Source organism: Piliocolobus tephrosceles, chromosome 13, assembly GCF_002776525.5.
Source record: "Piliocolobus tephrosceles isolate RC106 chromosome 13, ASM277652v3, whole genome shotgun sequence".
NCBI classification, from domain to species: Eukaryota; Metazoa; Chordata; class Mammalia; order Primates; family Cercopithecidae; genus Piliocolobus; species Piliocolobus tephrosceles.
In genome coordinates, this window is record NC_045446.1 from 60,239,785 (window position 1) to 60,262,768 (window position 22,984).

General features: G+C 37.9%; 2 protein-coding genes across 2 annotated transcripts in view; both read right to left on the minus strand.

The window, feature by feature from the left end:
- Positions 1 to 1,292: 1,292 nt before the first annotated feature.
- Positions 1,293 to 2,234, minus strand: LOC111540947 (olfactory receptor 52H1-like). Its single transcript, XM_023209628.1, has one exon. The coding sequence runs from the start codon at positions 2,232 to 2,234 to the stop codon at positions 1,293 to 1,295; it is 942 nt and encodes a 313-aa protein (XP_023065396.1).
- A 9,693-nt stretch (positions 2,235 to 11,927) lies between these two features.
- The window catches only part of TRIM22 (tripartite motif containing 22), a 21,800-nt gene continuing 10,743 nt past the window's right edge, over positions 11,928 to 22,984 (minus strand). The window contains exons 5-8 of the mRNA XM_023209627.1: positions 16,347 to 16,369; positions 14,310 to 14,410; positions 13,982 to 14,008; positions 11,928 to 13,728 (exon numbers count right to left, since the gene is read on the minus strand). Coding sequence (XP_023065395.1) covers positions 13,133 to 13,728; positions 13,982 to 14,008; positions 14,310 to 14,410; positions 16,347 to 16,369 — 747 coding nt within the window. The 3' untranslated portion in view covers positions 11,928 to 13,132. The remainder of the gene's footprint in view (positions 13,729 to 13,981; positions 14,009 to 14,309; positions 14,411 to 16,346; positions 16,370 to 22,984) is intronic.

The following is a 22,984-nucleotide window of genomic DNA, read 5'->3' on the forward strand; positions in this document are numbered from 1 at the left end:
CCCTGAGGACAATGGAACCATTGAAGAGTTTCAAGGTACAAAGTGTCATAATCATATGTGAATTGTAAAATGATCACTCTGGCTTTTATAGAGAGAGTGGATTGGATGGAGCAAGATTGGAACCCCTTCAAAAAGATTTTGGAATACTTTCGGAGAGACAGATAATAGATTAGAGCCCAGTCAAGCTGAACAGCCATAATAAAGGTAAGAATGTTATGAATGTATCCACTGGAATAATTTATAATCACCTCAAACTCAAATAATAAACCTAATGTTGACTTAATTTTCTTTGAGAGTAATTTAGGAGAAATAAAGAATAAATGATAGATTTCTTGCTTGGAAATTTCTGTTTTTGATAGTGTCATTTAGGAAGACAGAAAATAAAGAGTTTTTTTATTTTTATTTTTATTTTTATTTTTATTTTTTTTTTAGAGAGAGGAAGATAGTACGTTTCTATGTAAATTTTGGAGAAATTAAGTTTAAGGAGCTTGAAAACCATTTTTGTGAGTAGATACTCAGAAAGTTATTGGCTAAGGAGTTTAGAGTCTGGAATCATTCAGACCTGGATTTAGATCCTATAGATCTATTAATTACCTTTCTGCAATCTTTATGTTTTGGCTTCTTCATCTATAAACCGAATTAACTAATATTACCCTCTCATAATTATTTTCTTAATTAAATATATAAATACTTATAAAATACAGGTCTAGGGTTATGAAAAACCAAAGTTGGAATTTTCTTGGAACACACAATTAAATATACAAAATATAAGCAACTCTATATAATAAGAGATGGATAAGGGGAGAAAGTAAAGGGCACAGAAGGAAACATTAATAATGTATAGAATCTGGACTAAAGAAGTGTGAAGCCATATGTTTGAGAATTATAGTAGAGAGGATTGATAACTACTCAACAAGGGAAGGCAAGAGGCTTTACCTTTAATTCACAAGCTGAGAAACACGGGGTTGAATTTCCATGTTAGAAAATATGCATCCTTCAAATATATTAAGATTAGCATTAGGAAAGATATAAGCTTTAGTTTTAGTGCTCTACTGTATTCGTCGTCAGCTTCTTCACAAAGTGGTGAAAAAAACTAAACCAAAGAAGTCCTCTATTTTCTAGAAGTTTATAAGATTTTTGTCTCTCCCCTCTCCCTCTTGCCTATACTTTGCACATAGGTAGAATGCTGAAATTTCAAATTAATAAGAGTTATAGCTTTATCTTTATGTTGTCCTATGTTACACAAAATTTCACCAAATCAATTTTACATACATTTCTCCTTCTGTGTCCACTCATTGTGACTTCTTCAAAGAGAAGAGGAGAATAAATTTGTCCTGTGTCTGCTTTGTCTTCATTCCATAAACAATAGGATTTAGAGCAGGAGGGATGGCCACATAGAGGTTGGCAAACAGGATAAGCACATTTTGAGGGACACTGTGCCCAAAGCGATGAGCAAGGATGGAGAAGAAGGCAGGGGTGTAAAACATGAGGATGACACAGACATGGGAACCACAGGTGCTGAGGGCTTTTTGGCGGGCACCCTGGGATGAGAGTTGGAATACAGCACAAAGGATGAAGGCATAGGAAACAGCAATGAAGATCACATCTGAGATGACAGTCATGAGAGGTACAGCAAACCCATACCAGATGTTGATGGAGATGTCTGCAGATGAAAGCTGAGCAACACCTATGTGCTCACAGTAGGTGTGAGGGATGATATGTGTCCTGCAAAAGGGTAACCGTTTTAGCAGGAAAACGTCTGGTAGGATGATGGAGAAGCTTCTCACAACAATGCTCACCATAAGCTTGATGATCACTTGCGGAGTCAGGATGGCGCTATATCTCAAGGGGAAGCAGATGGCCACATAACGATCAAATGCCATGGCCAGCAGAATGGCTGAGTCCACCACAAAGCTGAAGTGGAGGAAGAACATCTGAGTTAGACAACCAGAAAAGGTTATTTCTTGGGAGCCAATCCAGAAGTTACTGAGTAGTTTGGGCACCGTGGCAGTGGACAAGATGAGGTCTGTGGTGGCCAGCATAGAGAGGAAGAAAAACATGGGCTCATGAAGGCTGTGCTCAACTGCAATGAGGTAGAGAAGGATGCAATTGCCCACAACAGCCACAACATAGATGATACAAAAGGGAATCCCAATCCACATGTGGAACTTCTCCAGGCCAGGTATTCCAACAAAGACAAAGGAACGGGAGTTATAACAACTCAAGTTATACATGGTCTCTTCAGTCTGGGATCCACTGATTCTTGAGCCCTGAATACAAACCAACTGTCAGAATGGGCTGCAAAACCTACAGTTCACTGCCAGTGTTGAACATTGTTGGGGGCTGCAACTGTCACATCCAGTGTAACCACACTGAAGCACCTCCTGTCCCAGGAAGAGCTGGCACCTCTAAAACTGACCCTTCTCTTGGCCTCAGACCCTTCATTTGCCCTTCTCTTTGGCATCAGACTCACCTCATTTCTTTAGATATTTACTAATAAATCTATGAAATGGTTTTATTTTTGTAGGTCAGCAATTTCATATGATTAAACATAATTAACCATTTTTCTTTTTCAATGCAGATTATTAAGGATAGACTTAGGTTTTAAAGACAGGAAAAAAACAAGTATAAGGAGAAGGAGTAGGGAGACACGGAAGGGAGAGAGAGAATAATAAAAATATTTAAAATATCAAGCTGGATGACGATGAGCTCTGAGAAAAGGGGAGCAACTGACTTTTATAGAGCAAATATGTTTCAGACAATGGGTCTGATAAACTGAAGAATGTGCATAAAACAAAAGAAAAATCAACAAAAAGGGAAGAAAAAAGAAAAGGCAGATTCCAATGCTGTGTGTTTTGGTAGAGTTTCATTTCATAGGGATTGAAATATGGTTCAGAACGCATGTTTACTGGAACGTTAATATGAGAAAATGTATGTATCAGAAAACACAAAGGACAAGTGAACAACATTACTCTGACTCAAGCAGAGAGCAGTGAGTTCAGAGCATAATTTAGGACTTGAAAGTCAATGTCCTAAACTCTGGAGGATCTCTGATGTTAGTAAAGGAGACCACTTTACCTCTCCATGAGTCTGACAATGCCTTCATAACAGAAAACACCAAGGGAATTAGTCCTAGGCAAAGTCTAGCAGAGCAGATTCATACCTTCTAAAGATGAAATAAAGAAAAGAAGTTTTACCCCAGTGTTTTCAGTTCTGGCTTGCCAGTGCTTGGACCTCATCTGTGCGAATCTCCAGCTTTGTACTAAACAGAGCCCGCTCTTGAAGGCAGCTTTTGCACTGAAAACACCCTTTGACTTTTAACTTTGCTAGTGTGACCTATTTTATAGAGTACTTTTGAAAAGGAAAGAATCAGGGGCATGATACCGGGGACCGCAACATTAGAGAGGCACCCCAGAACATAAGCCATGGTTTGGGTCTTACCTTCCCCAACAAATTTACAAAGTGCTTCAAAAAGCTTTTAAGGAAAGAGTGGATTTTGTGCAATATCACGCCAGCTCTGTACTATTGTTTGGTGAGGATCTGTAGCCTTCTTCATAAGGAAGAGCAGATCAACCCAAGTAGGATTTAGTGACATCTGCCAAGTCCCTAGTCAAAGCTTTACATAGGTGAGCTTCCCTCCCTTACTTTTGTCCCTGACAGTCATTAATTAGCTGAAGTGGGCGTATAATATTTTCCTAGGAGACATGTGACTAGCTCTCACTGCCAAAAGTCAATCCTCTGAATGAAAGTCTGTTCCAAGTTACATCTCCTGGTCTGATTCAGACTGAACTCCTACTGGCATGCAGTTTATGGGGATAACACATAGCAGCGGAGTCTTCATGAAGTCCTCCCTAAATTGGTGGTCACATGATCTCTTGTGGTCTAAAAAGTAGTAGACTAAAACAAACTGTGAAAAAAAAACACAATGTCTCTATAATTTATGCTAATTTGCGCTCAGCTTCTTGGAGCACTGATTCACTGCCTCCAGAAAGGAAGCACATTTCATCGGGGTTACAGGGAATACATTTAAAGGTGAGAAAAATTAATAACTAGTTATTAAAACTATGAAGGAAAGCCAAAAGAAAACATCCAAACTAAGGTTTGTTGGTTCAGTCAAATCCTACTCTGATCTCATTTCTTCTACCCAAAGAGCTCTTTTAGCTCACTGCAGCCTCTGCCTCCCAGGCTCAAGCAATCCTCCCATGTCAGCCTCCCAAGTAGCTGGGGCTACAGATATGTATCACTATGCCTAGAAAATTGTTGTATTTTTTTTAGAGACGAGGTCTCACCATGTGGCCCAGGCTAGTCTCAAACTCCTGAGCTGGTGCAATCCACCCACCTCAACCTCCCAAAGTGCTGGGATTAAAGGGATGCACCACAACACCCAGTCCCTCTTTTCTTCTGAGTTCCCTTTTGCACCACTGGTCACATTAGCTGGTCTACACGTGAAATCAATATTCTCTTACCATTATTTATCTCCTTATAATAGAATCATTGATGTCATAAAAACCTATTTCTCCCAGGGCCATGTCCTCTAGGACACAATCTCTATTTGAACATTGATTAAAGTAAAGGCTCTGTTATTTTACAAAATCAAAGAGCCGGCCGGGCGCGGTGGCTCAAGCCTGTAATCCCAGCACTTTGGGAGGCCGAGACGGGCGGATCACAAGGTCAGGAGATCGAGACCATCCTGGCTAACCCGCTGAAACCCCGTCTCTACTAAAAAATACAAAAAACTAGCCGGGCGAGGTGGCGGGCGCCTGTAGTCCCAACTACTCAGGAGGCTGAGGCAGGAGAATGGCGTAAACCTGGGAGGCGGAGCTTGCAGTGAGCTGAGATCCGGCCACTGCATTCCAGCCAGGGCGACAAAAAAAAAAAAAAAAAAATCAAAGAGCCAGTGTAGGGTTTTTCTTCTTGTTAATTGCCGGCAGTTTTCTACTTACCGGGCTCAAGTCTTTTCTTCTGGTTCACAGCGTTAGTAGGAAGTATCTATTTAGAAGGATGCAAGTAAAAGCTTTAGGCTGATGAAAATTCTATTAAGGGGTAAAATGAAAATATTTATGCATTTTCTCATGTTCCCAGAAAATGACAGGTTATCAGAGCCCCTCCATTTTCTATTCCCACAAAAGGGATAGGACTAACCGTATTAACTATTTTCCCTTGAGATGGAATGTATCTTGGGGTTTCAGTAGTAACCTGTGGATATCAGATTCCTAGGGGATTCAGCCTAAGACAAATCAAACTCAGTTCAGATAGAATTCTCAAAAGCATAAGAAGTTTTCTGTATGTTCAGTATTCTTTAATTAGTGTATTTGTGTAAACTTGCACCAATACTATACAAATACAACTGAGATTTTCTATATACTTGATTTTGGAAGGTAAACCCTCCAATTATTTATTTTTATTTATTTTTTAGCCATTCTTGGTACTTAGCATTGCCAAGAAAGTTTCATAAGCAGTTCTTAATTGGCAACACACACACACACACACACACAAGCTTTTAGATTGCACTGAATCTTTTTGTCAATATAGAAATATTTGCTATGTTTATAATACTGTATATTCATACTATAAATATTTTAAAGTCATATATCTTCTCATTAATATAGCCTCTTTTGGTTTCCTCAATAATGGATTAAAATGTTCATATGTTCTTAAAACATACAAATACCTCCCGTTTTTAGAAGCAGAATATATCAGCGTCCTATACTCACTATGAAAAATTACCACAAACTTCACAGCTTAAAATGACACAAATGTATCATGAACTATAGCTTTGTAGTTCAGGAGTCTGGCATGAGTCTCATTGGACTAAAAGCAAGGTGTATGGAAAACTGCATGTCTTTTGGAAAAAAACTAGAAGAAAATTTGATTCCTTGCTTTTCCAGCCTCTAGAAGCTCCTTTCTTTCCTCTTCAAAGTCAGCAACATTACTTCTACATTTCTGCCACATTTTAAGTCATATTTTCCACTGACTTCCTCATTCTCACTTCCTCTTCTGCTGGTTTTTTTTTTTTCCTTTTTTTTTTTTCTTTTTTTTTTTTTTTTTGTGATGGAGTCTCGCTCTGTCGCCCAGGCTGGAGTGCAGTGGTGTGATCTCGGCTCACTGCAACCTCTACCTCCAGGGTTTAAGTGATTCTCCTGCCTCAGCCTCCCGAGTAGCTGGGACTACAGGCCTCTTCTGCTTTTAAGAACTCTTATGATTGTATCTGAGCCATCCAATAAACCAGGATAATCTCTGGTTTATACATTAGTTTACGGTTTATCAATTAATTTCATCTAAATTTCATCTGATGATTCTCTTTTGCCATGTAACCCAACATAATCACAGGTTCTGGGGTTTGAGATGACAATTTCTACTGGAGGACATTATTCTGCATAGTTTCATCATTTGTAAAATATATTTTCCACACTTATTGCTCTAATTTTTTTTTAATTAAACATTTATTTTAGATAAAGGGGGCACATATGCAGGTTTGCTACTTGGCATATTGCACCCAGGTGGGAATATAGTACCCAACAGGTAGCTTTTCAGCTCATATCTCCCCCGCTACCTGCCCCCTCTAGTAGTCCACAGTGTCTATTGTTTCCTTATTTATGTAAATGTGTGCTCAGTGCTGGCCTCCCACTTATAAGGAAGAACATGCAGCATTTAGTTTTCTGTTCTTGCATTAATTTGCTTTGGAGTATAGCACCCAGCTCATGTTGCAGCAAAGGACATGATATCATCATTTCTTATGGCTGCATAGTATTCCACATTTTCTTTATCTAATCTACCATTGATAGGTACCTAGGTTGATTACATGTCTGCTATTATAAATAGCACAGCAATGAACATTTGAATGCATGTGTCTTTTTGGTATAATGATCTATTTTCCTTTTGAGTATATACACAGTAATGGGATTGCTGGGTCCAATGGTAGCTCTGTTTTAAATTCTTTGAGAAATCTCCAAGCTGCTTTCTACAGTGGCTGAACTAATTTACATTCCCACCAACAGCGTACAAATGTTCTCCTTTCTCTGCAACCTTGTCAGATCTGTTGGGGCTTTTTTTTGTTAGTTTTGTTTTCGTTTTTGTTTTGTTTTGTTTTGTTTTTGTTTTTATTTTGCTTTTGGACTTTTTAAGAATAGCCATTCAGATGACTGTGAGGTGGTATCTCATTGTGGTTTTGATATGTATTTCTCTGATAATTAGTGATATTGAGCATTTTTTCATATGCTTGTTGGCTGCTTGTATGTATTATTTTGAGAAGTGTCTGTGCACATCTTTTTCCCCTTTTTATTTTGGCTATTTGTTTTTCGCTTGTTGATTTGTTTAAATTTATTATGGATTTTGGGTACTAGACCTTTCTCAGATGCATAGTTTGCAAATATTTTTTCCCATTCTGCAGGTTGCCTGCTTACTCCATTGACAGTTTCTTTTGCTGTGCAGAAGCTCTGTAGGTCCCACTTGTCAATTTTTGTTTTGTTACAATTGTTTTGTGGGACTTAGCCAAAAATTTTTTGCCAATGCTGATGTCAACAAGGGTATTTCTTTAGTTTTCTTCTAGGATATTTATAGTTTGAGATCTTACATTTAAATCTTTATCTCCTCTTTTTTTGAGACAGGGTCTTTCTCTGTCACTCAGGCTAGAGTTCAATGGTACAATTACAGCTCTCTGCAGCCTCAACCTCCCAGGTTTGAGTGATCCTCCTACCTCAGTTTCCCTAGTAGCTTGGACTACAGGTGCATGATACCAACTCTGACTAATTTTTAAAATTTTTGTAGAGATGGGGTCTTGTTATGTTGCCCAGGCTGGTCTGAAACTCCTGGGCTCAAGCAATCCTCCTGCCTAAGCCTCCCAAAGTGCTGGGATTATAAGCAAGAGCCATGGCACCCAGCCTTTAATCCATCTTGAATTAATTTTTTATATGGTAAAAGTTAAGTGTCCAGTTTCATTCTCCTGCACATGGTTAGCCAGTTATCCCGGCACATTATTGAATAAGGAGTTCTTTCTCATTGCTTTTTTTTTCTGTCAGGCTTTGTGAAGATCAGATGGTTTTTGATGTGTGGCTTTATTTCTGAGTTTTCTATTTGGTTCCATTGATCTATGTGTCCATTTTTGTGCCAGTACCATGCTGTTTTGGTTACTGCAGCCTTATTATGTAGTTAGAAGTCAGATTACGTGATGCCTCCAGCTTTTTTTTTTTTTTTTTTTTTTTTTTTTTTTTGGCTTAGAATTTCTTTGGCTATTCTGTAAAGAAAGATGTTGGTAGTTTGATGGGAATAGTGTTGAATCTGTAAATTTATTCAGGGAGTATGGCAATTTCAATGACCATTATTCTTCCAATCCATGAGCATAGAATGTTTTTCCATTTATTTGTGTCATCTCTTGAAATCTGCTGATTTCTATCAGCAATGTTTTGTAGCTCTCCTTGTGGACATCTTTCACCTCTTTGCTTAGCTGTATTCCAAGGTATTTTATTTTCTTTGTGGCTATTGTAAATGGGATTGTGTTATTAATGTGACTCTCAACCTGGATATTCTTGTCGTATAGAAATGTCACCGATTTTTGTACATTGGTTTTGTATCCTGAAATCTTGCTAAAATTATTTGTCTGTTCTAGTAGCCTTTTGGCCAAGTCTTAAGGGTTTCATAGTATGGAATCACATCATCAGTGAAGAGAGATAATTTGACTTCTTTTCCTATTTGAATTCATTTTATTTCTTTGTCTTGTCTGACTTCTCTGGCTAGGACTTCCAGTATTAACATCAAATAGGAGTCCTGAAATAGCCATCTTTGTCTTGTTCCAGTTTTCAACGGAAATGCTTCCAACTTCTGCCCATTCAGTATAATGTTGGCTGTGGGGTTTCTATAGATGGCCCTTATTATTTTGAGATATGTTTCTTTGATGCCAAATCTGTTCAGGGTTTTTATCATGAAGGAATGTTAGACTTTATTGATAGCTTTTTCTGCATTGATTTAAATGATCATATGGTTTGTGCTTTTTAATTCTGGAGTGGAGAAAAACTAAGGTCTCTTTAGGGCTGCTGGGCAAAGTGATCTCACCTTTTCTTTCCTTTGAAGTTGCAACAACTTGCTGCACTACAGGGTATTTATCAGGGCCAGAGACCTGAGTAGAGTTAACATGGCTTGCAGAAGCCTACTTTTATTTATTGCAGAAGCCCACTGCCTATTCCCTTAGGGCCCTAAGCAGTGGCTAGAGAACTGTTTCACTAGCTTTCTCCAAGCCCTCTGTAACGAACAGACACCCACTAATTTCCACCTCTTTATACTCATGCCTTTACGCAATTTCTTCCCTTTTAGAGTGGGCAAAATTTCTGAATTCCTTATAATCAATGGTATGTGGCAAAAGTTGTGGGATGTTACTACCATGGTTGTCTTATATTATGTAAGGCCTTCTCACTGGAATAGTCTCCTTCTCCTGTGGCCTTGAAGAGGCAACAACCATAGTGTGAACCACCTGTTAAGAGGTTCATGTAGCAAGAAACTTCAGGCAGTCTTCAGGATCAGAGGGCCTAGGTCCTACACAAGCAAGGAACTGAATTCTACTAATAACCTAAGTTAGCTTGAAAATGGATCCTTCCCTACTCCAACCTTCACATGAAGACTCATCCCAGCTGGCACTGTGAGTTCATTATGGAGAGACCGTGAAGGAGAAACCCGATTTAAGCTGGGTCTAGACTTCTGATCTGCAAATACTGTAAGATAACAAATGTTATCTTACATTTATCTTGCTACTAAATTTGCAATAGCCTATTTTTATGCAGCAAAGAAAGCTAATGCAACTTTTACGTGCATGGGTAAAATACTGTACAATAATACAATATTTATTTATAATTGAATTGAAAATGTTAAGGACTGTGATCCTTTACTCAGATTATTCTGTTTCTTAAAACAGAGTTAATTGTTTCAAAAGTAAATTAATATGCATTCTTAAAATTATTTATCTCAAGTCAGAGAAAAGAATCCAAGAAAAAAATAATGTATACCACTCTGTGTCAGTGCATATGTTCCATAAAATAGCAGAAGTTGTTACAAATATACTGTTATTTAATTCTCATAATATCACTGCCAGGTAGGTCTTATAAGGGCCACTAGGTGGCTGTGTCATCATTATGTAAAATTCCAACTGTTTTCAGAATGCAAGTTTGTAACCATTCAATTATAATGTTCATCCTCTACACCAAAGGGAGGGAACATTTTCTTTATGTTATCTGCAATAGCATACTTGTCATAAAGTGCTTCCATGTCTTTATTGCTCATTTATGACTATATGTATTCAGAATATCAAATTACATTTGATGGCACCTAAAGTTTTTCTTAAAACTCCTGCAGATCAGCATTTCCTGGGTTCCCCCTTCTGTCCCCATCTCCTGGGAAATCGGCTGCTGCCTTCTCCATGGTGGTGTGGTGCAGAGGAGTGAGCACAGGTGCTTAGTAACACAGGCCTGGTACTAATCCTGCCTCTTCTACTCAATATCTTTGAGACCATCAGGAAAACTCTAACAGTTTATCAATTCCTTCAACCCCTTTATATAAATTTATCCTTGGCCAGGCACGGTAGCTCACACCTGTAATCCCAGCACTTTGGGAGGCCAAGGTATGCGAATCACCTGAGGTCAGCAGTTCGAGACCAGCCTAGCCAACATGGCGAAGCCCTATCTCTACTAAAAATACAAAAAAAAAAAAAAAAAAAAATTAGCCGGATATGGTGGCAAGTGCCTGTAATCCCAGCTATTCGGGAGGCTAAGGCAGGAGAATCACTTGAACCCAGGAGGCAGAGGTTGCAGTGAGTCGATATCGTGCCGTTTCAGTGAGCCAAGATCATCCTATTGCATTCCAGCCTGGGCAATAACAGCAAAACTCCATCTCAGAAAAAAAAAAGAAAAAAAAGAAAAATCTCTTTTTTATGATATTTGTACAGACTATCTTGGATAATGTTCATGTGTATATATATTTATACATATTATATGTATCTATACCTGTATGTATAGATATATGAATGTGTATCCATGTTTATATCTATCTCAAGCCAGGAACTTTCACACTATTCCTCTTTCTTCAAAGTCCTACAAATCTTGATGTGAATTCTGTACAGTGGCATAACCTGCCCTAATTTATAATGAATACCTGATGGTTAATTTTACATGCTAATTTGACTGGCCATAGAGTGTCCAGATTAAACATTATTTCTGGTTCTATTTTTAAGAGTATGTCTGGTTTTATTTGTAAGGGTGTTTCTGAAAAAGATTAGCACCTGAATTGCTGGACTCTGTAATGTCTACCTCTCCAAAGCCTGCCTTCCCCCAAGTTGCTGGACATCATCTAATCCATAAAGGATCTGAGTAGGAGAAAGAGTCAAGGAATAAGATATTTGCTTCTTTTCCTGCCTCAGTGCTTGAGCTGAGACATGTCACCTCATCTTTTTCTGCCTTTGTACTGGCATTTATACCATCAGCTCCCTGGTTCTTAAGACTTCAGAGCCACACTGACTTATAGCACCAGCTTTGTGGGTCTCTGGCTTCCAAATGGCAGATAATGGGAAGTCTTAGCCTCCATAATCAAGTGAGCCAATTCCTCATATATATATATATCCCTTATTGTTCTGTTTCTCTGGAGAACCCCGACTAATACAATATATTTCTTTAAGAATGTTTTGTGTCTTTGCTATCCTAGGTAGTTCTACTACTCATCCTGTGTTTGAAAAAAGACCTTAAAAAAAAGAAAAAAAAAAAGAAGAAAAGTACATAGGATGGTAAATGAAATGGTGCACTCAAGTGCTTCATTATGAGAAAAACATCTGAACAGCATAAGGTCGTCTCTTATCAAGGACAGCTGAGCCTAGACATGACCTTCTTTACTGGATATATGGAAACTCATATTACCTGCAGCCAGATTTTGGAAACTGAAGAACGAGACTTCAGTAGAGCCAAGTATTGTTTTATTGAAGCAAAAAGAAAACAGAACAAAAACAAAACATTGTTTCCCAAGACATTGAAATGGCTGACATTTTTTCAGTAATAATCAGAACAATATTTATTTTTATATTTAAAATTCATAGAAAAGTGCTTTACATTTAATAAAAGTTTGTTTCTCAAAGTTATCAGAGGAATTAGATACGGTCTTGAACACCAATATTAATTTGAGGAAAATACACCAAAAGCATTAAATAAGCTATTTAAGATCATAGAGCTTGTAAGTGAAAAGATAAAATTTGACCTCAGAAACTCTGAGCATTAAAAATCCACTATTAGTAAATAAATTACTATGGAATTCTTGCTTTAATTTTGTGATGAATATGGGGTGTCACTGGTAAACCAACACATTCTCAAGGATACATTATTTAGTGACAGATTCTTACGTACTTTGCTAGATATGAGTTGACAAGTTTCTCTTTCTTCAATCTTTTAAGGGGCAGAGTAAATGAGGAAGAAAAGAGATTGCCAAGGAATTACAGTAATACTATTCTTTCTATAGGAGGGATTAGATGTATTTCCCTTGCAAATACAAAAAATATATATTATTTACTACTAATGAAACCAAGATACTAGGAATAATAATGTACAAGCATCTCTTGCAAGAAAGGATAAGATTGTTACAAGTTAAACTGGCTTCCTCAAATTTATATGTTGGAGTTTTTATTCCCAATACCTCCGAATATTACCTTATTTGGAAATAAGGTCTTTGTGGAGAATATAATGTTTTAATGATTTCATTAAGGCATTAGCGGTGGGCCCTGAGCCAGTATGACTGGTATCTTAATGAAAAGAGAAAACCTGGGCACAGAGATGTACATACAGACAATGTGAAGAGTCACAGGAAGAAGATGCCGTCTACAAGGAGACGAGGCATGGAACAAAGCCCTTCCTTGCAGACCTCAGAAAGAACCAACTCTGCTGAAACCTAGATTTTGGATTTCCAGCCCACAGTACAACAACACAATTACAGTTTAAATCAGCAGTCTATGATACTTTGTTTTGGAAGCCCTAGCAAATGAATACAAAGACATTCTAAGTAAAAGAAGGGGAAAGAAAGGAAGAGATGGTCTCAGTGGAGATGAACTCAGGTGCAGAATCTGAGTCTCAGCCCAAGGGCTACTATGCAGAAGTGGGTAAGGGAATGAGAACACTCAGGAGCTCGGTGGGCACAGGGTCATGGGGACTAGGCAGTTCCAAGGATTGAAATACGGATAAGCAGGTTGAGAAAAGCGACATCCAGAGAACTTGTAGATGAGTGCTCCATGGTTTGTGACATTGAAAAATGAAACAATGCCTGCCTCATAGTTTAGGAAAACCCCAACACGGCAGGGAGGCACAGCCATAAAGAGAGTCAAAACCTTGGGATCAGCAGAGGAGGAGTCCTCAAAAGCATTATATTCACATGTATTCTGTAATCCTATAACCCAGTAGCCATATTGAGGTCTGTATTTGGAATAAACATTTGCATAATTTACACTCGGATCAAAAACAAAGCCAGAGCTCTTCCTTTTATTAGGACTACTTATTTTACTGTGTACGCCCAGGATCCAGGCAATCTTTCCAGACACATCTACTTCCCAGTAATATTTCCCTGAAGAGAAATATTGGCAGCCCAAGACACCAAAAGCAGAAAAATCACGTGGATTTGAATTCTTAAATGTGAGGGTGTGTACAGTTGCCACTTGTCTCTGATCCACCGAAACAGCAACATTCGGAGTGGCACTGTCTGGATTCAGCATCACGTCCACTGTAGAAAAAATTACAGTCAAGTGAAGAATATGGGATAGGTGTGTCTTATGGCATTGAGAAGAGACATATTGAAAGTGGAATTTGTGTCGATATCAAATGGAACTTGTGCTGATAGTCAGAGGTTAGTAGGACATCTAAGAACTATAGGGTACAAGCATGTTTGGGGAGGAACACATGAGACTCAGATTATGAGTTCTAATAGTAACCACAATTCTGAAAGGAGGTGATTTGAAAACCCCATATCATCTTACCCCAGTAGCACTGGACATCTGTCAGCTCTGAAATGACAAAAGTTTCAGTGATGTTGTTAGAAGCAAATGAGTAAGTACAGACACTTGTCTCTTCTCCAGAGTAGGGAAAGGAAAGAGGAATACTGGGATTCTATGCACTGGTGAATGAGAGGATAAATCAGACACCTGGCCATTCCCCCAAGATAGGACCACATCTACCACACAGGATTTTCCTCCTTCTCTGGCCCACCTCCTCTCCTATATCCTAACCTAAAAAAACCACCTGCTTCCCTATTGAGCCCTGATACTAAGAAATCCACACTCACAGTCTTCCTCTGAATCCCCTTACCTTTGTGAACTTGCAATATCCTACTGAGATCTGGTGCTTTAAATACAGTCTTCAGTTTCTTGGAAACAGGTTTTGGCTTCTTCAGTGTCCAGCTTTCACTCCTAGTGGTAACAAAAATTGATAACCTTTACAGCTTTGCCCTATTTCTCTCCATCCAAGATCAATGTCTCTTTCACCTTTCACCATACTTACTGATGCACTTGGACCCTCTTCCCTGAGGACAGTAGAGGTGAGACACCTGACACTGGAGTCCAGAGAAATGTGCTCAGGTCTACCTGTCTGCCCATTTCCCCTCTGTGTAACCTTGGGAAGGTCTTCACTCAAAGACGTTCACTTTCTTACTTTTAAAATGCAATAATTGCCGGGCACGGTGGCTCAAGCCTATAATCCCAGCACTTTGGGAGGCCGAGACGGGTGGATCACGAGGTCAGGAGATCGAGACCATCCTGGCTAACACGGTGAAACCCCGTCTCTACTAAAAATACAAAAACTAGCTGGGCGAGGTGGCGGGTGCCTGTAGTCTCAGCTACTCGGGAAGCTGAGGCAGGAGAATGGCCTAAAACCCGGGAGGCGGAGCTTGCAGTGAGCTGAGATCCGGCCACTGCACTCCAGTCCGGGTGACAGAGCAAGACTCCGCCTCAAAAAAAAATAAAATAAAATAAAATGCAATAATTAACCTCACGCTTTCTACCTCTTAAAAATGAATATAAAAATAGATAAAATAATAATGCTTTTTTTTTTGAGATGGAGTCTCGCTCTGTCACCCAGGCTGGACCTCTTAAAAATGAATATGAAATTGGATAAAATAATAATGCTTTTTGTTTGTTTGTTTGTTTGTTTCTGTTTTGAGACAGTCTTACTCCATCGTCCAGGCTGAAGTATAGTGGCGCAACCTCGGTTCGCTGCAACCTCTGCCTCCCAGGTTCAAGCGATTCTCCTGCCTCAGACTCCCAAGTAGCTGGGATTACAGGTGCCTGCCACCATATCCGGCTAATTTTTTTGTACTTTTGGTAGAGACGGGGTTTCACCATGTTGGCCAGGCTGGTTTTGAACTCCTAACATCAAGTGATCCGTCCACCTCGGTCTCCCAAAGTGCTAGGATTATAGGCGTGAGCCACCACACCCAGCCAATAATGCTTTTAAAAGATATCACGTGCCTCTAAGAAACTTATTTAATATTTAGAAAAGTCATTGCCATCTCAGTGGGTCCACCAGGAAGAGGCCAGAGATGTGGGTTCCTAGACAGGTGGTCATTAAAGAGGCCACGGAATCTGTCTACTGAGTGGTTGAGAGATATCAAAATGGAATCCTATATTGAAGAGCTAAAGGATTTCCAAAATCTGTTATCCCAATATGAGACTTGGAGAATAATCTCTGAGGTTTCAAGTTCTTTGGAGAGAGAAGAAATTATGATGACCAAATTAATTAATAGTGGTCTGATTTTCATGTGTTTAAAAAAACTTTGATGCTGCCAAGTAGGTGGGCAATTTTAGACACAAGAATATTATTTTTTCTACAAGATAGTAAAGTATGTGAACAAGAAAAGGTTATATTAGCACCAGGACCAAAGCCACTGTTCCTCAAGACGTGAATATATTTTTTTAGAAATCTAAAAAGCACTACCTAGAAAGTTATTGTTTATTTTATTCTCAGGGAGGAAAATAAATATAAAGGCACTGTCTCTGAAAAATTTGGAGTCTGGCATATAAAGAGGGCAGACCCTCACTGTGATAAGACAGGCATCTATGCAATATGGAAACAACAGAGACAAAGGTTTGAATAAAGTGAGTGAAATCATGGGGTTCTGATATTGCAAACTCTTATTCCTAAGGCCTCCATTGGCCCTAACTCTGTGACCTCCCAACGCCTAAATTTCTTACAGTTGAAAACTTTAATCTGTGATTAGCAATTTGGGACAATTTAATACAGTTTCCCAGCCTTGTGATTTTTTATGTTGTTCTGATTGAAGGAAGATATCTCTCAGGACTATAATTCTCTTTTCAGACAAATGAGACTATATCTCTCTCCCACATATACCTTTTCATGACGTCAATCACATCCTGCGGAAAAGATAGAAAACATAAGTCAAGATAGGGTTGCCAGATTTAGAACATAAAAGTGGCTAGTTCAATTTGAATTTGAGATCAACAATACTTTTTTTGTTTTATGTATATGACCTTTGCAATATTTAAGATACTCTTATACTAAAACTATTACGTTTCTTTTATCTGAAATTAAACTTAAACTGAGCATCCTGTATTTTGTCTAGCAATGCTTAAGAGTGATAAGCCCTCCTGTCTTACAAAGTTTTATCTACCTTCCTCTCCAAACTCTTAGTACCCCTGGATATGGTGGGAATAAATAGTCACAGACTGGGGACGAAGTGTGGAGATAAGATTCAGACTGACCACTGCAGAGGACTCAGATGAGGGAGTTAGGAAGGTGCTTCAAGTATCTCAAGAAGGAATATATTTTAAAAAGAGGGAGAAACTCTAATATTTTTATACATTTTAATGAGATAACCTCATTAGTTGATTGTGTTTTTATTTTATACATCAACAGACACAAAATGGCAAAATATGTTTGCCAGATATTTTTTCAGGCTTTAGGGGTTCAATGATGAAAATTAATAATCAAAGTCCTTAAGAAGTGTGCTGTTGCCGTGAGAGTAAAAGCAAGCAAGCATCTCAAGTAAAAGTTTGTCTGGCCTCCATGTACTCACTCTACATGCAACTAAACTCTACTGTAGGTGATCTCATCCATTTTTCAATATGAAACAAGCCACACGGGCAAGTAACTGAGTAGGTCTTAAATGTAACTTACTATTTCCCAACTATTTACACCCCACTGTCCAGAATAGTGTCACTATCGACTTAGTCATCATCTTAGAAACTATAAAATTTTATCCTGGATTCCAACATTTTATTAACCTAGACTAGTTTCCATTTTTAACTGTTTTTAGCTGTCTTTTCTTTCTTACCATGACCTTTATTTCCTTTATTTTTTTGAACAAGTATGTGCCAATGTATTTGGTCTCCCTGCTGTCTGATCTGACCTCCTTTATACCAACAAAGAATTGACCTCCAGTTGACTTCACATCCTCAGAAAAAGTTTCACCTCCTGTATTAGCATTTTTGTTGTTATAATGTCTGACAAAACCCAACTAAAACTGGTTTAAATTTTTAAAAAACAAATTCAAGGGGTCAAGCATAATTTTACTCATAGCTGGGTTTTTAAACTAAAATCTTGTCATCAGAATCTGGTTTTTCTTCTAAAAATTATATTTTATATCTATTATATTGGCTTATTTTCAGATTAATTATGGCATCAGCTTGATTCTCTTGGTTTAAATTATTATCCCTGATATGATACCCATCAGAAAAGACAAATTCTCTTTTTACTCATGACAGTAAAATTCTAAGGCATGCAAACCATTGACCCCAATTGAGTCAAGTATATATCGTAAAATAATAACTGTAAGCTTGGTAAAAATATAAGAATTGGCTATAATGATTTGCCAGAACTGAGTAACATACATGCCTAATGCCACTAATTTTGTCTACTTTAACCAACTACAGGGAATGAGATAGGGTAGTGATGGTTCCTCAAAAGTTATTGTAAAGAAACAATCAAAAGGAATAGAGGTTGGACAAACAAATATTGTCCTCTATGGTCCATTCCTCAGCTGTCTGCCACCTCTTCACCCTTATTACCAAACTGTTTCCAAAAAATGGCACAATATAATACAATGGCTACAATAACATTAAAAATAGATAACTTATACCATATAACCACTATAATTAAAAATAAATCAAAGACCTAAAGCTATAAAACTCCTAGAAGAAAAGGGGAAAATTGCATGACATTGGATTTGGTAGCTATTTGTTGGCTATGATATAAAAAGTAAAGCCAATGTGAGAAAAAAATAAACAAACAGAACTTTACCAAAATTAAACTTTAAAAAAATCACTCAAGTTACGAAAAACACTATGAAGAGAGTGGAAAGCCAATCCACAGAATGGGAAAGCATAGTTACAAATCATGTGTCTGATAAGGTATTAATATCCAGAATCTGTAAATGACTCCAACAATTCAACAAGAAAATCAACATCCATTCAGATAAAACCTCTCAACAAACTGGTAATAAAAGAGAACATCTGTTAGGGTCCGCGTGTTTCCTAAACAAAGGAATGAACACACAAGACAACACAAGACAAGACAAACATGGCGGCCGCCCGGAACGACATGCTTTGCTTTATTTTATACCCTCGTTTGTGGAATGTTACCAAGTCACAAGACACATTGTTGTTTTTCTGACCTTTCTCTGACCTTCTGAATTTCCAAGATGTTTACATATAAACAAGCCCCCAGGGTCTGCTATTTGCAACTGAGGCCAGTCTTGTAGGCTCCTTTGTCCTCCCTGTTTGCAGAGGAGGAATGCCCAGCTTCATTTGCAAGAGCAGGACTTATAATATTAATGGGGGAATGGCCTGCTTCGTTTTCAAGAGCAGGATTTATAATATTAATGGGGGAAATGGCCTGCTTCGTTTGCAAGAGCATATAGTCCTCTACAAACATCCTCAAAACCGATAAGAAACATGTATAAGTAATATACAGCTAATATCATAATTAATAGTGAAAGTCTGAATTACTTCCTCCTAAAATCAAGAAAAAGACTAGTGTGTGTGGTTTCACCATTACGGTCAACATTGTAGTGGAAGTTCTATCAAGTGCAATAAAAAAACACACACACAAACACACACAACAACAAAAAAGAAAGACAAAAAAGAAAAAAGGAAAAATAAAAGGAAATAAGACATCTAGCATGGAAAAGAAGTAAAACTATATTTGTTTTGTAGAATGATTTATTTTCCTTTGCGTATATAACGAGTAGTGGAATTGCTGAGTCTAACAGTAGCTCTGTTTTAAGTTCTTTCAGAAATCTCCAGACTGCTTTCTACAATGGCTGAAATAATTTACATTTCTACCAACAGAGTACATGTTCCAATTACTCTGTAGCCTCACTAGCATCTCTTAACTTTTGACTTTATATTGATAGCCATTCTGACTGTTGTGAGATGGTATCTTGTTGTGATTTTGATTTGCATTTCTCTGGTTATCAGCAATGATGAGTATTTTTTCATATGTTTGTTGGCAGCCTGTATGTCTCCTTTTCATAAACGTCTGTTCATGATTTTGCCCATTTTTAATAGGACACTTTGTTTTTTTGCTTGCAAAGACATGGAATCAACCCAGGTATCCATCAATGGTAGACTGGATAAACAAAATGTGGTACATATACACCATGGAATACTACACAGCCGTAAAAAAGAATAAAATCATGTTCTTTGCAACATCGATGCAGCAGGAGGCCATAATCCTAAGCAAATTAACACAGGAACTGAAAATCAAGCACTGCATGTTCTCACTTACAAGTGGAAGCTAAATATTGAACATACATGGACATAAATATGGAAGTAATAGACACTGCAGGCTACACTAGGGGAGGGAGGAAGTGTGTGTGGGCTGAAAAACTACTGATTGGGTACTATGCTCATTACCTAGGTGATGGGATCTGTATCCTAAACCCTCAGCATCACACAATATTTGCATGTAACAAACCTGTACATATACTCCCTGTATCTTAAATAAAAGTGAAAATTTTAAAATTAACTATATTTATTTACAGATAGCATGATTAGGTATGTAAATGATCTCAAAAAATATACACAGAAACACACAACTACTAAAATTAGTAAAAGTTTAGCATGTGGAATAAATATTAAAGTTTTGAAAGAATAAAACCCATGATTCAAGAATTTTATATTCAGAAATTTTGTCCTGCAATAATGAAGAAATACTTTGCCACAAATGTTAAAAGACGTTCGGGGGAAGAAAAGATTATATGTCTGAAATTCAGGTCTTCACAAAGAGAGAAAGAGCACTGAAAAAGAAATAAAAGTAAAATAAAATATTTTATTTTTCTTATTCTCAAGTAATATATAAGATAATGGTTTAAAGTAATAATATCAACAACGTAGCGGGTGATTACAGCTTATGGATAAGTGAAATGGATGACAGCAATGTTACTCAAGATTGAGAATACTCTGCTCTAAGGTACCTGCACTACATGTGAAGGGGTATAGTGTTATTTGTAAGTAGACTTAGATTAGCTGTAAATGCGTATTACAAACTCCAGAGCAAGCACTAAGCCTTTATATATATATGTATAGTGTTATTTATATTTTTAAAATATATTTTTATATATTTATAAAATGTTTATTTTTAATATTTTTATATTTCAATATATATGTGTTTTATATTTACATATACCTTTATGTGTATTAGTTATGTATATTACTAATACATAACTAATAAGCTAAGAGAGGAAAGAAAATTTAATAATATGAAATACTCAATTGAATAACACAAAATCGTTAAAAGTAAAAGAGGGCAGAAAAAGAGAGCAAGGGAAAAAAAGCAAAGAACAAGTAGAGTAAATAGAAAACAGTCAAAAATGGTGGGCGTTTTAATTTTCTGGGATTGCTGTAACAAAGTAGCACAAACTATATGGTTTTTAAACAACTGAGATTTATTCTCTCACAGTTCTTGAATCTAGGTCCAAACTCAGGATATTGGTAATGTTTGTCCCTACTGTAATCCGTTCCATGCTTCCCTATTAGCTTCTGGTGGTTGCTGGTACACTGATTTTGGACTCTGGGCTTTCAGAACCATGAGACAATTTTTTGGTATGTGTTTTTTTTTGTTTGTTTGTGTGTGTGTGTTTTTTTTTTTTTTTTTTTTTTTGAGACGGAGTCTCGCTCTGTCGCCGAGGCTGGAGTGCAGTGGCTGGATCTCAGCTCACTGCAAGCTCCGCCTCCCGGGTTTACGCCATTCTCCTGCCTCAGCCTCCCGTGGGACTACAGGCGCCCGCCACCTCGCCCGGCTAGTTTTTTGTATTTTTTAGTAGAGACGGGATTTCACCATGTTAGCCAGGATGTTCTCGATCTCCTGACCTCGCGATCCACCCGTCTCGGCCTCCCAAAGTGCTGCGATTACAGGCTTGAGCCACCGCGCCCGGCCGGTATGTGGTTTTAAGTCACAAAGTTTGTGACAATTTCTTACAGCAGTCACAGGAAACGATTACCACTATAGTTGTACCCGAACAGCACACTATATATCAACTGATCTAAATGGCATTCATAGAATATTTCATCTAATAGGCAAGTATCTATTCTTCTCAAGCTCACACGGAAAATTAACCAAGCTATAACACATTCTATACCACAAAATACACTTTAACAAATGTAAACAACTGAACTCATACAAAATGTTTTCTTAGACGGCAATAGAATTTAACTAGTCATCAATAACCGATAGCTGCAATACTCCAAAATATTAAGCAACACTTTAAAAATAGGCTTAGTTGGCTTTATTGGTAAATTGATGAATTCTACCAAAAGTTGGAGAAGGAAATTATCAAAATTCTCCCCAAATTTGTTCAGAAAACGAAAGGAGATGGACTACTTTGTAACCCATTCTATGAGGTCAACATTACCCTAATCCAAAGCCAAGTAAAGACATTATGAGAAAGGAAAACCGAAAACCAGTATCTCTCATGAACACAGATGCAAAAATTATCAACAGTACATTAGTTAAACAAATCCAACAAAATATATACAAAAATTGTGCACCACAAGTAAGTGGAATTTATTCAATGTATGCAAGCTGGTTCAATCTTTGGAAATTGATTATGTAATCTACCACATCAATAAAGAAGAAAAATCATATGATTATATCAACTGAGGCACAAAACTGTTATGACAAAATTCACACACTTCATGATAAAAACTCTCAGCAAACTAGGAATAAAGAGGAAGTTTCTCTGCCGGACGCACCTGACTGAGGTCAGGAGTTCGAAACCAGCCTGCCCAATATGACGAAAGCCAGTATCTATTAAAAATACAAAAATTAACCGGGCGTGGTGGTGGGCGGCCTGTAATCCCAGCTGAGGCAGGAGAATCGCTTGAACCAGGGAGGCAGAGTTTGCAGTGAGCTGAGATCGTGCCACTGCACTCCAGCCTGGGTGAGAGAATGAGACTGCATCTCAAAAAAAAAAAAAAGAAAAAAGGAGGAAGTTTCTCAACTTTATTACAAATCTAAAACCAGAACGACTCCTATAGCTAACATCAGGAAGTGAGAGACTGAGTACTTTCCTCCTAAGGTCAGGAAAAAGGAAAGGATGTCCCCTCTGTCCATGCCTACTGAACATTGTACTAGAAGTCCTAGTTAGTGCAATAAAATAAGTAAAGACACATGAAAACTATACAAACTGCTGGCCGGGCGTGGTGGTTAATGCCTGTAATCCTAGCACTTTGGGAGGCCAAGGCGGGTAGATTGCCTGAGCTCAAGAGTTCGAGACCAGCCTGGGCAACATAGTGAATCCCTGTCTTTACTAAAATACAAAAAAAAATTTAGCCAGATGTGGTGGTGTGTGCTAGTCCCAGCTACTCGGGAGGTTAAGGAGGGGGAATTATTTGAATCCAGGAGGTGGAGGTTGCAGTGAGCTGAGATCATGCCACTACACTCCAGCCTGGGTAACAGAGCAAGACTCCTTCTCCAAAAAAAAAAAAGAAAAAAGGAGGAAGTTTCTCAACTTTATTACAAATCTAAAA

Excerpts from the sequence above, each read along its gene's own strand:
- LOC111540947 (XM_023209628.1), bottom strand. The coding sequence starts at position 2,234 with ATGTATAACTTGAGTTGTTATAACTCCCGTTCCTTTGTCTTTGTTGGA.